Source organism: Sus scrofa, chromosome 12, assembly GCF_000003025.6.
Source record: "Sus scrofa isolate TJ Tabasco breed Duroc chromosome 12, Sscrofa11.1, whole genome shotgun sequence".
Taxonomy (NCBI): domain Eukaryota; kingdom Metazoa; phylum Chordata; class Mammalia; order Artiodactyla; family Suidae; genus Sus; species Sus scrofa.
In genome coordinates this window covers 42,274,265-42,287,253 of record NC_010454.4, presented here as the reverse complement: position 1 = coordinate 42,287,253, position 12,989 = coordinate 42,274,265, and the positions used below count along the sequence as shown (strand labels likewise).

At 44.2% G+C, this 12,989-nt stretch overlaps 1 protein-coding gene across 4 annotated transcripts in view; it reads right to left on the bottom strand.

Moving 5' to 3' along the window:
* Positions 1–12,989, bottom strand: part of MYO1D (myosin ID) — a 368,819-nt gene that overhangs the window by 201,938 nt on the left and 153,892 nt on the right. For all 4 annotated transcript variants that reach the window (XM_021067447.1, XM_021067446.1, XM_021067445.1 and 1 more), the window contains exon 16: positions 11,464–11,671. In XM_021067447.1, coding sequence (XP_020923106.1) covers positions 11,464–11,671 — 208 coding nt within the window. The remainder of the gene's footprint in view (positions 1–11,463; positions 11,672–12,989) is intronic.

Sequence of the window (12,989 nt, the reverse complement as noted above, 5' to 3'; positions counted from 1 at the left end):
GGATGACCACAAATTGCTTGGAGGAAGATGATTAGAGCCTTAAGATATATTTTAAGAAAGAATATTTATGTTTAGCAGCTTTCAGTAGGCAAGACAGGAGGGGCCTTGATGTCGTCCTTGCAACACGGCACACTGTAAAGGAGAAATCTACGCCTAGAGCTACGATCAAAGCCATGTGATCTGAACTGAACCAAGTATATGCCCTAGTGACCAATTAAGATCTCTGTCTGTAATATACAAACTCATACAACCCAACAACAAAACAAACAACTAACTGAAAACTGGACAGAAGACCTAAAAAGACACTTCTTCAAAGAAGATATTGGATGGCCAGTAGAACATGAAAAAATGCTCACCATCACTAATTATTAGAAAAATGCAAATCAAAACCATGATGAGGGACCATCTCATACCAGTCAGAATGGCCACCACTAACAGGTCTACAAACAAGTGCTGGAGAGGGTGTGGAGAAAAGGGAACCCTCCTTCACTGGTGGTGGGAATGTGAACTGGATAGCCACTATGGAGAACCATATGGAGGTTCATCAGAAAACTAGATGTGGACTAGCATATGATCCTGCAATCCCACTCCTGGCCGTATATCCAGACAACACTTTTATTCAAAAAGATACATGCACTCCTATGCTCACTGCAGCACTATTCACAATAGCCGAGACATGGAAACAACCTAAGTGTCCACTGAGAGATGAATGGATTAAGAAGATATGGTACATATATATAATGGAATACTACTCATCCATAAAAAGAAGGAACTAATGCCATTTGTGGCAACATGATCCAACTAGAGATTCTCATACTAAATGAAGTAAGTCAGAAAGGGAAGACAAATACCATATGATATTACTTATATGCGGAATCTAATATACAGCACAAACAAACTTATCTATAGAACAGAAACAGACTCATGGACATGGAGAACAGTCTTGTGGTTGCCAAGGGGAAGAGGGAAGGAGTGGGATGGATGGGGAGTTTGGGTTAGGAGATGCAAACTATTACTTTAGAATGGATGGGCAATGAGCTCCAACACAGCACAGGGAACTATATCCAATCTCTCGGATAGACCATGATGGAAGAGAGAGGAGGAAAAGAATGTGTGTGTGTGTGTGTGTGTGTGTGTGTGTGTATGACTGGGTCATACGTGTGTGTGTGTGTATGTGACTGGGTCACTCTGCCGTATATTAGCAATTGACACCACACCGTAAATCAACTACACTCTAACACAAATAAAAATAAAACATATGTTAAAAAATCTGTCTGGAATCAGTTACAGATGCCCTTGAAGAAAAGCCTAATTCCCCCAAATGAAAACACGATTCACAAAACACCAATGTGTCTCACAGGTGGGCCAAGAAGGCCATTCTTCAAATCCATCGACTTATCCTAAATGTATTGGTAATGGGCACACCTAAGATGCATTCTCCTCATGCTTTCCATTTCCCTTTGAAAATCCTTCTTTTTTTCTTTTTAGGGCCACATCTGAGGCACATGGAAGTTCCCAAGCTAGGGGTCAAATCAGAGCTGCAGCTGAGGCCTACGCCACAGCCACAGCCACACTGGATCTGAGCCGCATCTGCGACCCATGCAGCAGCTTGTGGCAATACCGGACCCTTAACCCACTGAGCGAGGCCAGGGATGCACCTGCATCCTTGCGGAGACTGTACTGGGTCCGTAACCCACTGAGCCACAATGGGAACTATATGAATTCGATTTTTAGTATCACCTTATATGATGATTTTGATCTTGCCTTAGGATTCCCTAGGATGAGAACATGCACTTAAAACATGCCCCAAATACGGGAGTTTCTTGAGAGGTTCCATATCCCAGTCCTCTTCTGAGATAGCAAAATATTTTAACTAAATGGGTGCGAAACATTAGAGAATCCTGATGTTTTGTAATGCATTTGGTGTGATCTTTTCATTAAAAATCACTTCACTGTTAACCACGAGTTCACAGTGAAAACTATAGCCTTCTTTCACCATCTCCTCAACCATACAACAAATAATGTCTTCTTTTCTGGGAATTATTGAGTACAATGTATAGAGGATGGATTGAAAAAAACCCAAGTGAGGAAGGTACAGGATGAAGATGGAAAAAAGCAAAAACGGAATTGGCCTGGACAGCTCTGCCTCATGGCACTTAATAACCATCATTATGCACCTCGACCCTGCCCTGTGTGTTTGCTGCTGAGCTGACTCATGAAGTCTCAGTGTCTCCTTGCTGAAAGCTGTAATTCTGTAAACTTTAGTTTCTTCAGTGCTGTCCAGAAATACCACCTTATTTGATTCTCATTCAAACGTGATGTAAAGAACATACACACACTCCAGTGTCCAGAGTGTGTGGCTCAGTGAAGCAATTGTGTATTGCCAAGGGAGGGAAGAAGGACCTTCAAAAAAAATCCGTGGAGTTCCCGTCGTGGCTCAGCGTTAACAATCCGACTAGGAACCATGAGGTTGTGGGTTCGATCCCTGGCCTCGCGCAGTGGGTTAAGGATCCGGCTGCCGTGAGCTGTGGTGTAGGTCAGACGCGGCTCGGATCCCGCGTTGCTGTGGCTCTGGCGTAGGCTGGTGGCTACAGCTCCGATCAGACCCCTAGCCTGGGAACCTCCATATACCATGGGTGCAGCCCCAGAAAAGACAAAAAAAAAAAAAAAAAAAAAAATCCTACTGGCTACATGGACTCATTTCTTTTCATCTGTTGGTGTGTCTATGACAACCAGGGCTTCTTATAAAATGATTTTGTCCCTAGAGGCATACTTCATTTTACTGCACTTCATAGACACTGAACTTTCTACAAATTGAAGGTATGTAGCAACTCTGCCTTGAGCAAGGCTATCAGAGCCATGTTCCCAATGGCATTTGCTCACTTCTAGTCTCTGTGTTGCATTTTAGTAATTCTCATAATATTTCAAACTTTCTCATTATTATTCTATTTGTTAGGGTGAACTATGATCAGTGATCTTTTTTTTTTTTTTGCTTTTTAGGGCCACACCCAAGGCATGTGGAAGTTCCCAGGCTAGAGGTTGAATCAGAGCTACAGCTGCCAGCCTACAGCAGGATCCGTGCCATATCTGCAACCTACACCACAGCTCATGGCAATGCCGGATCCTTAACCCATGGAGCAAGGCCAGGGATTGAACTTGTGTCCTCATGGATAATAGTCAGGCTCATTACTGCTGAACTACAATGGGAACTCCCAAAAGAAAAGTATATTTTAAAACTATAAAAGATTTATACTTTTTTCACCATTCTACATGAACTTGTATTGCTATAACTTAAGTGCTAGAAAACTGTAAAATTCCTTGAAACCTAGATATTTCTTTAAAAAAGATATTTCCAGGCATTCCCATGTGGTGCAATGGGTTAAGGAGCCGGCACTGTCACTGTAGTAACTGGGGATGCTGCTGTGGTGCGGGATTGATCCCTGGCCTGGGAACTTCCACCTGCTGTGGGCTTGGGGAAAAAAAAAAAGATACTGCCAGCAATTTCAAAAATGCCCTAAAATGTCAAGCATATAACTAAGAATATGAAGAAAAAAGAGATGCACGGTACAGATTATCTGTTATTCTTGCTACTGAGTGGTTAAAGATTTAGACAGTAACAGTGGGGAGCTACACGTTTTTTTTGTGAATCTGAAAGCAACACCGTTTATATCTCCCTGCAGTCTTTGTGGTTATACAGTTTATTCCTTTAAGAACAATGAATTTGGAGCTTCTGATTTTAGCCAACATCGTTGATTCTGCCTCTTCCCACTTGCCACTGAATCTATATGAAGGCACAGAACAGGTACAAAAATACATTGAAAGCCAAGTTCTCATGTTAAGACCTATTAAGATATACTATAATAAACACAGTATGATACTGGCATAGGAATTGACTACGGAACAAAACAGTGAGTCCTGAAATAGATTCAAGCATATATGGGCATTTAATACTAGACGAAGGTGGAATTTCAATTTAGTGGGGAAAAAAGAGGAATTTTAAAGATAAGTGGAACAAAATAGCTGGTTATTTATCTAGAACAAAACAGAGCTGGCCCTGTATATCACACCATGTACAAAATAAAATCCCAGGCCTATAATTTTTTTGGAAGGAACTCAAAAGCTATAAAGAAAATGACAAATTTCATTACATTAAGTGAAAAATTTTCATGTCAAAGAGTATACCAAGAACACAGTCAAATGACAAATGATAGCTTGGGAAAAATAATTGCATTAAGAGAATAGCTCCCACAAATTCCTAAGGAAAAAAAAAATAAGCCAACAGAAAAAGGGGCCATTGATAGGAATCAACAAATAACATAGAAGGAAGGCAATCCCAAGAGCCAAGAGACACACCTTCACTAGTGGTCGTGAACAGAAAAAATGAAATAGCAGAAACGAGGTATCATTTCTTACTGATAAGAATGAAGAAAATTCAAAAGCCTGGTAAAAGCCATTATGATTAGAAAAAAAAAAAAAATCAGGCAACAGCGTTCCCTTACATCGTGAGCAGAGATGTGAATTGTTGGTATCTATGATGGTTGCAAATGTTTATCTGTTGCCACGACCTTGCCCCTGGGAATCCTGGGTGGAGCCTGCAGGCACCAGTTTGGAAGGCTCCAAGTCTGCTGAGTTATGAGTCAACTGTGGGGTGTCTGGACAAGAGTCAACATAGCAGGCCTCAGAAGGCTGTCCCTAGAAAGACTTGCTCCCAAAGTTGGCCCTTGGCTGGCAAACAACTTCCTACACCGCTATAAAACCTTCCCTAAGCAAGGGCTCAATGTGCTGCAACTGCTTGTACAAACGATGCGGCTTCTACTGAACACCTGATTTCCTTCTGCGAGCCTGCGATTTTGGTACATGCTGGGCAGAGGGGCCCTACGAAACCAGCCCCCAGGAAGAGCTCCGCGCACTGAGCCTCTATGGAGCTCCCCTGGTGGACACACTCTGCACGCCTGTCACAGTTCAATGGGGGGGGGGGGAGATTGGGGGGTAGAGGGGGAATTCAGCACGGCCTGTGCATCTCCACGGAGAGAGAACGCTTGGAAGCTTGATCCTAGCTGCCTCTGGCTTTCACCCCATGTGCCTTTCCCTTTGCTGATTTTGCCCGCTGGCCTTTCTTTTGCTGTCATACATTTTCCCCGTAAGTAAAACTGTGTGTTCAGTTCTGAGTCCTTTTAGTGAATTACTGACTGGCGATGGTCTTGGGGACCTTGGACTGAGGGGGTAAGAGAAGATGTGGGTAGATGAGATAAATGCGAGAAAAGAGTAACCAAATATTGTCAAAAATTCAAAAAAGAGAGAGAGAGGTGCTCATAAAAACCATCACAGGAACATGATCTCATTGATATTAGAGCGCACAGGCCTGCACACACACACACACACAGAAAGGACGGTCACGATGATAACGGGGGTACTTTGAATGGCGGAATCTGGGGCGATTTTCCATGGATTTCCTTATACTTTTTTTTCTGCGTCTTCTTCTTACAGCCACACCTGTGGCATATGGAAGTTCCCAGGCTTGGGGTCGAATCAGAGCTATAGCTGAGGTCTACGCCACCGTCACAGCAACACTGGATCCGAGCCTCATCTGACCTACACTGCACCTTGTGGCAATGCCGGATCCTTCCCCACTGAAGGATTGAACCTGCATCTTCTCGGAGACTACATTGGGTTCTTAACCCTCGGAGCTTCAGTGGGAACTCCTTAAACTCTGTGATATGGTTGAGTTTGCTTTTACAACAAGCACACTTTAATTATGTAATAAAAGAGATAAAGCTAATCTTTAGCTTAAAAGGAAATTAAAAATCAATGGTTGGAGATTCTTATTTACAGTAGCATCTCCTGGAGTTCCCGTCATGGCTCAGCGGTTAACAAGCCTATCTGGCATCCATGAGAATGCAGGCTCAATTCCTGGCCTCGCTCAGTGGGTTAAGGATCCAGTGTTGCCGTGAGCTGTGGTGTAGGTTGCAGGCATGGCTTGGATCTGGCAATGCTGTGGCTGTGGCATAGGCTGGCAGCTGTAGCTCCGATTCAACCCCCAGCCTGGGAACCTCCATATGCCCTGGGTATGGCTCTAAAAAAGAGAGATAGACCAAAATAATAATAATAATAATAATAATAGCATCTCTTAAAAAATAAATAAAATAGCATCTCCTGATGTGGCCTCTCCTAACTTCACACTACGTTCCCACACGGATACAGAAAAAAATGAAGACATATATCTCATAGCAACATAGCAGGTTAGGTGACAGACGGCCTCTTCCCAGAAACTGAGAGGAATTCCCACTCATTCTAGGGCCTGCAGAGCTGGTTCAAAGAACAGTCAGTAGACCACATACACCCTCCCCTAGAATGGTCTGCCTGAGAATTGGAGGAAGGTCGGTCTGTGTTCCACAGTCTTTTTTTTTAGGGCCACACCTGCAGCATATGGAAGCCGCCGAGATAAGGGTCAAATCGGAGCCGTAGCCACAGGCCTACGCCACAGCCACAACAACCCAGGATCCAAACTGTGTCCCAACCTACACTGCAGCTCATAGCAATGCCGGATCCTCGACCCACCGAGCGAGGCCAGGGATCGAACCTTCATGGGTACTAGCTGGGTTCGTTTCCGCTGCACCACAATGGGAACTCCTGTTCCGATGTCTTAAGGTTAAGAAATGCAAGATCTACAACACAGAGAAGACCAGATAGCTTTCCCTCCATGGCCTGGGTGATGGTTTTTGAAGCAGCCATCCTTTCTCTTTGAGAATCTCTTTTCTAGGTAGAAATTTTAAGTTCTTGCCAGAAAGCCAGCAGAGGTGCTGCAGCGAGGGCTGAGTCTCAGTGGGTGTGAACACCTGCAGTGAAACCTTTTCTATAAGAGCAGGGCCCTGGGGTGGGGAGGGGCAGGGTGCGCCCCATCTCTGGCTGGCAGAGCTCTAATAGACAAAAGCCTGTGGAGCACCGACATTTGTGGCAGAAGCGAACAAAAGGTCGATATAGATTTTTTCCTTTAAGTGACAGCACCCGTGGCACATGGACGTTCCCAGGCCGGCGATGGAATTTGAGCCACGGCTGCGGCAATGCTGGGTCCTTTAACCCACCATGCCTGGCTGCGGATTGAACTAGCACCTCTGCAGAGATGCAGGTTGCTGAAGTCAGACTCTTAACTCATTGCACCACAGCGGGAACTCCCCAATATAGATTTTTTTTCTTTCATTTTTAAAGGGTTTCCTGAAGTATGGTTGATTTACAATCATTGTGATAATTTCTGCTACACAATGAAGTGATTCAGTTGCAAATGTACACACATTTCAGATTCTTTTCCCACACAGGTTATCACAGAACACTGGGTAGAGGTCTCTGTGCTGTCCAGCAGGTGCCCGTTGGCCGGTCATTCCATATTCTTCAGTGTGCATACGTCAATCCCAAACCCCCAGTCCATCCCTCCTGCCCCCGACCTGTCCCCTTTGGTAAGTTTTTCAAAGTCTGTGAGTCTGTCTCTGTTCTGCAAATAAGTTCATTTGTATCCTTTTTTTTTAGATCCCACATATAAGTGATATCACTTTTTTTAGATCCCACATATAAGTGATATCACATGCTGCTTGGCTTTGACTGTCTAACTTCATGTAGTATGTAGATTTAAGAAGAGGATTCTACTAGCCACCAAGTGGATGGAAAGTGAGTTCAGGATAGGGTGAACATACTGGAACACCTTGAGAGCGAAAGATGCCTACTAATATTTACAACACACAATAGTCATAAACAAAGACTGTCCCAACCAGACTGGCAACTATGGGCACCCTGGTTCAGGGACCAGCCCTGAGCCTGGTCAATCTCTCGGCTGGGTATAAAGAAGAGACACAAAGTGTCAGATACGTAACGAGAAGAAATTCCACTGGTGAGGACTGAAGATCAAAAGTAAGGATTTGAATATAAAAAGAACAGATGTGTGAGAATGTCTTACTATGGCAGACAAAAAACAGAGATTCAACTTGAAAAGTTATAAGCTGTCTTGAGAAGGAAAACAGAACTGAGTAGAAGCAATGCTTTAAAAAATTAATAGAAGAAAACTGTGCTCAGATGAAATAGAATTTAGTATTCCACTCAAAGTTTTTCTGAGTTCTAGGCAAAAGAAAGCGGCAAACACTTAGAAACATCTTGGCCGTTGGAAGAGAAGAGAACCTTTCATCATTTGCACGTGATATAATCTTTCACCCAGGAAAACTAAGAGCACCAACAAATATGAATCAAAAATGTTTCATTCTGGGAGTTCCCGTCGTGGCGCAGTGGTTAACGAATCCGACTAGGAACCATGAGGTTGAGGGTTTGGTCCCTGCCCTTGCTCAGTGGGTTAACAATCCGGCGTTGCCGTGAGCCATGGTGTAGGTCGCAGACGCGGCTCGGATCCCGCGTTGCTGTGGCTCTGGCGTAGACTGGCGGCTACAGCTCCGATTAGACCCCTAGCCTGGGAAACTCCATATGCCGCAGGAGCGGCCCAAGAAATGGCAAAAAGACAAAAAAAAAAAAAAAAAGTTTCATTCTGGATCCACACAAACCAACAGAAGACAATACTATTTTTCTATACCAACCCTGACATGCAGAAAATACAATAAAAAATTCACAGCAGCTACAAAACCAATAAAATAACTAGGCCTTAACCATGAACCACAGGGCCTTGCTAAGTCTACACGTCAGTGAAATGATTTAAATAAGCCTATTCCATACTTTTAAGATGATTTAATATTGCAAAAATGTCAAGCCTTTCAAATGAATCTGTAAATTCAATGTAATCCTAATAAAAAGTATGGCTGAATTAACAGGACTCAATAAACACACATGAACATATACACCACAGAATAAAGGTCTATGCATAGAATAATTAACCTTGGTAAGGAAGAGCAGAGAAGATGGACTTTGCTGTCATACACTAAAGCATACTGCAGTAAGAACTATGCAGCATTCGTGTCAAAAGAGGGACAGAATAAAGTACTCGGAAACAATATATTATATACATTAAATATATAATATTATATAGTATATTAAATATATATATTATATATAGTCACATGTATAATAAAAGTGGCACCATAAATCAATTAGAAAAGAACGGACTGTTTATGGAGTTCCGTCGTGGTGCAGTGGTTAACAAATCCGACTAGGAACCATGAGGTTGTGGGTTTGATCCCTGGCCTTGCTCAGTGGGTTAAGGATCCAGCGTTGCCGTGAGCTGTGGTGTAGGTCGTAGACGTGGCTCGGATCCCACATTGCTGTGGCTCTGCCGTAGGCTGGCAGCTACAGCTCTGATTCGACCTTAGCCTGGAAACCTCCATATGCCGCAGGAGCAGCCCAAGAAATGGCAAAAAGACAAAAAAAAAAAAAAAAAAAAAAAGAAAAGAACGGACTGTTTAGTAAATGGTATTGAGGAAACTTGCTCACTGTACAGAAGAGAGGGAACCTAGATTCCTATATAAAACCATGTTCATGGGACTACCACTGGCTTAGTGGGTTATGAACCTGACTAGCATCCATGAGATGCCAGTTCAATCCCTGGCCTTGCTCAGTGGGTTAAAGGATCTGGCATTGCTGTGAGCGAAGGTATAGGTCGCCGATGTGGCTCAGATCCTGCGTTGCTGTGGCTGTGGCCTAGGCTGGCAGCTGCAGCTCTGATTCAACCCCTGCCTGGAACTTCCATATGCCACGGGTGCGGCCCTAAAAAACAAACAAAAAAAAAAACCCCCTAAAACCCCAAACAAAAACCAACCACATTCACAGGTGGATTCTGAATGGATTAAAGACCTAAATGTGAAAGGTAAAACTATACAGTTCAGAGACGAGAATGAAGGATAGTACCTGTGTGATCTAGAGACAGGGAAAGCCCCCTCAAACAAAATTCTGAAGCATACACTATAAAGCAAATAATTGAAGAAGCTGTTTATGCCAAAATGATTCTCTTCAACAAAGCCTAGTAGAAAGTTCATTAAAATGCTACAGAATAGGAGACAATATAAAGTCTGAAATGAACAGATTAATGTCTAAAATAGTCAAGGAATTCCTGCTCACCAACAAGACCACGATATCGACTCCAGCAGGAAAATGGATCCGCTATAACCAGGCAGTTTACACGAAAAACCCAAAAGGCCAACCAGCATATAATGAAATGCTTGCATTCAATGGTCATCAGAGAAATACAAAGCAAAACAATGAGATATCACTATACTTGCTAGTCTGGTAAAATTCAGGTACCTGGCTGACGCTGGTCAGGACGTGGGCATGTAGTAACCTCCACCTACAAACTGGTGGAGGCAAACTGGCAGTCTTCCTGGAGAGGAGGCTGCACGCCTTACACCAACGAGGCGCCATATACCCAACGACCCGGCCCCCTTCCTCCTGATGGATACCCCAAAGCCATTCTCACAGAGGCGCGTGACGTCTTTTTATAGGCATATATGATTATTTTTTCATGAAAATGGTTCACACAGAAGGTATGGAAACGGGTGAGGGGATTCAAAAGAAACACATGAGGGAGGGAATGAAAGGAGAAGGGGCCCCGCACCGATCAACGACGGCAGGTACCACAGTCTTACGAGCATCCCTGAGGCGCCACTCCACATCGTGGTCAAGGGCTGGTCGTGGGTCGTGATGGGGGAGGGAGGTGGTTTCAGACATGCCGGCTTTTTTTTTTTGGTCTTTTTTTTTTTGTCTTTTTGCTATTTCTTGGGCCGCTGCTGCAGCATATGGAGGTCCAGGCTAGGGTCCAATCGGAGCTGAGCCACCCCACACCAGAGCCACAGCACGTGGCTCCGAGCTGCGTCTGCAACCTACACCACAGCTCACGGCAATGCCGATCGTTACCACTGAGCAAGGCAGGACGAACCCGCAACCTCACGGTGCCTAGTCGGATTCGTTAACCACTGCGCCACGATGGGAACTCCCATGCCGGCTTTTGAATTAGAAATCAGAAAAACTCCTTTACGCAGTTAAGCTGCGGGAAACAACTCCACTAACTACAACAGACAAAAACCAGGCTGCTTCAGACATCTCTCAGATTTCAAACACCAGAAGACAGAAGACCTTCAGAATTTTGAGGCTAAGATAATTTGGAGCTCCAGCAGCCCCGTAAGTTTTCCATGTGTGAAGGCACCAGAAAACGTGGTACGATAGGCATAGATGTTAAAAAATACACCATCAGGCAAACTATTGCTTTTGGAATGGATGAGCAATGAGATCCTGCTGCACAGCACGGAGAACTCTGTCTGGTCACTTACGACGGAGCATGAACATGGGAGAAAAAAGAATGTATACAGGTATGTGTAACTGGGTCACCATGCTGTACAGCAGAACAAAAATTGTACTGGGGAAATAACAATAAAAAATTTTTTTTAAATACCGTCAGAAACAATTCTTGAATCAAAGAAAACATTCAACGAATCTTTAAGAACACAGAAGCGAGGCCTTATCCTTATATATAAAATTAAAAATTACCTTTTGCAGAAAGAGGACAATTCTCACGAGCATCTGGGCACGGAGCTCTTCCAAGGTAAACAGTGTTCGGGGCGTTCGAATGAAAATTTTGGTCTTCCCGTAAGCGACGTCATCCTGAAAGCCACAATGTTCAATCAGTTTCTTGACAGCCTCTTTGTCTGAAGGGAGGTCGTGGTTGGGCCAGGTGAATTCAGAGATCATTTTGTACCTGGATGGAAAAAAGAACAGGGCACAGCGTTAAGGGAGACAACCCATGTGGTATCAAGAGATGCCAAACAGCTACTCAATAAAATGCCTCAAGAGAAAGAAAAAGAAATTGGCAAACTAGGAATAGGGGTGAAATTCACTAGCCTGATGAGAGACACAGAAAAAGCCTTCAATAAAAGACAACTCTTGGAGTTCCTGCAGTGGCTCAGTGGCTAATGAATCTGACTGGGAACCATGTGGTTGCGGGTTCGATCCCTGGCCTTGCTCCGTGGGTTAAGGATCCAGCGTTGCGGGGAGCTGTGGTGTAGGTTACAGACATGGCTCGGATCCCGCATTGCTGTGGCTGTGGTGTAGGCCGGAGGCTACAGCTCTGATTCGACCCCTAGCCTGGGAACCTCCATATGCTGCGGGTGCGGCCCTAGAAAAGGCAAAATAAAAGAAAGATAAAAAAAAAAAAGATAACCCTCCTTCAGGATAATTACTCTTACTAAACTAGGGTTAGAAGGGTATTCTTTAATTTAATAAAAGCCATGTACCAAAAACTTGCAGCAAAGATTATTTGTCAAGGGGCACCTGGGGAAGCCTTCTCTTTATAAACAGAAACAAGACAAGAATGCCTCCCTCATGGGTGTTTGAACTGGGAAATGACTGGGAAAGGAAAAAACCCAGGACATCCACAAGCAATATCACTTGCTTCGAAGGGCGTCGAGCAGATCTTGAGATGAAGCGCACTAAAAGAAACCTGGGCGCTGGGCCATGCTCGGAAACCATGTGTGGTTCTGCATGCAAGCAGCCAACAGGTTCCCAGTGTGTGGTCCTCTCAGAGGTTAGTTCGGTCCCTACCCGCTTCTTCATGAAGCAAGATGAAAGCCACAGAGACAGTCACAGCCTTTTGCGGCCAAATCTCACAGGTGACATCCCATCACCATTGCTCTTTTCCATCTTGCCAGAAGCAACTGACTGGGGCAGCCCACGCTCGGGAAGTGGGTTACGCAGAATATGAATACCAGACAGTGGGGACTGCTGAGGCCAGCTCCAAAGGCTGCCTGCCCCAGCGCAAAGCTGATGAATACACGGAGTCAAACTGAGGAAGACTTTGCATGTGTCCCGGTGAGCAAGGCGTTCCTCACACTCAGCTGACGGAGTAATTCATCAGTGTGTTCTTCCAGCACTTACTCGCATGTTTTCATTTTTTACATTCTGGCAAGCACAGCCCACAGATAAAATGAAATAAAATACCCTTTTCGTCAGAAGGTTAAATTGGAGAGTTCCCTGGTGGGCTAGTGGGTTGGGGACCTGGCCTTGTCACTGCTGTGGCA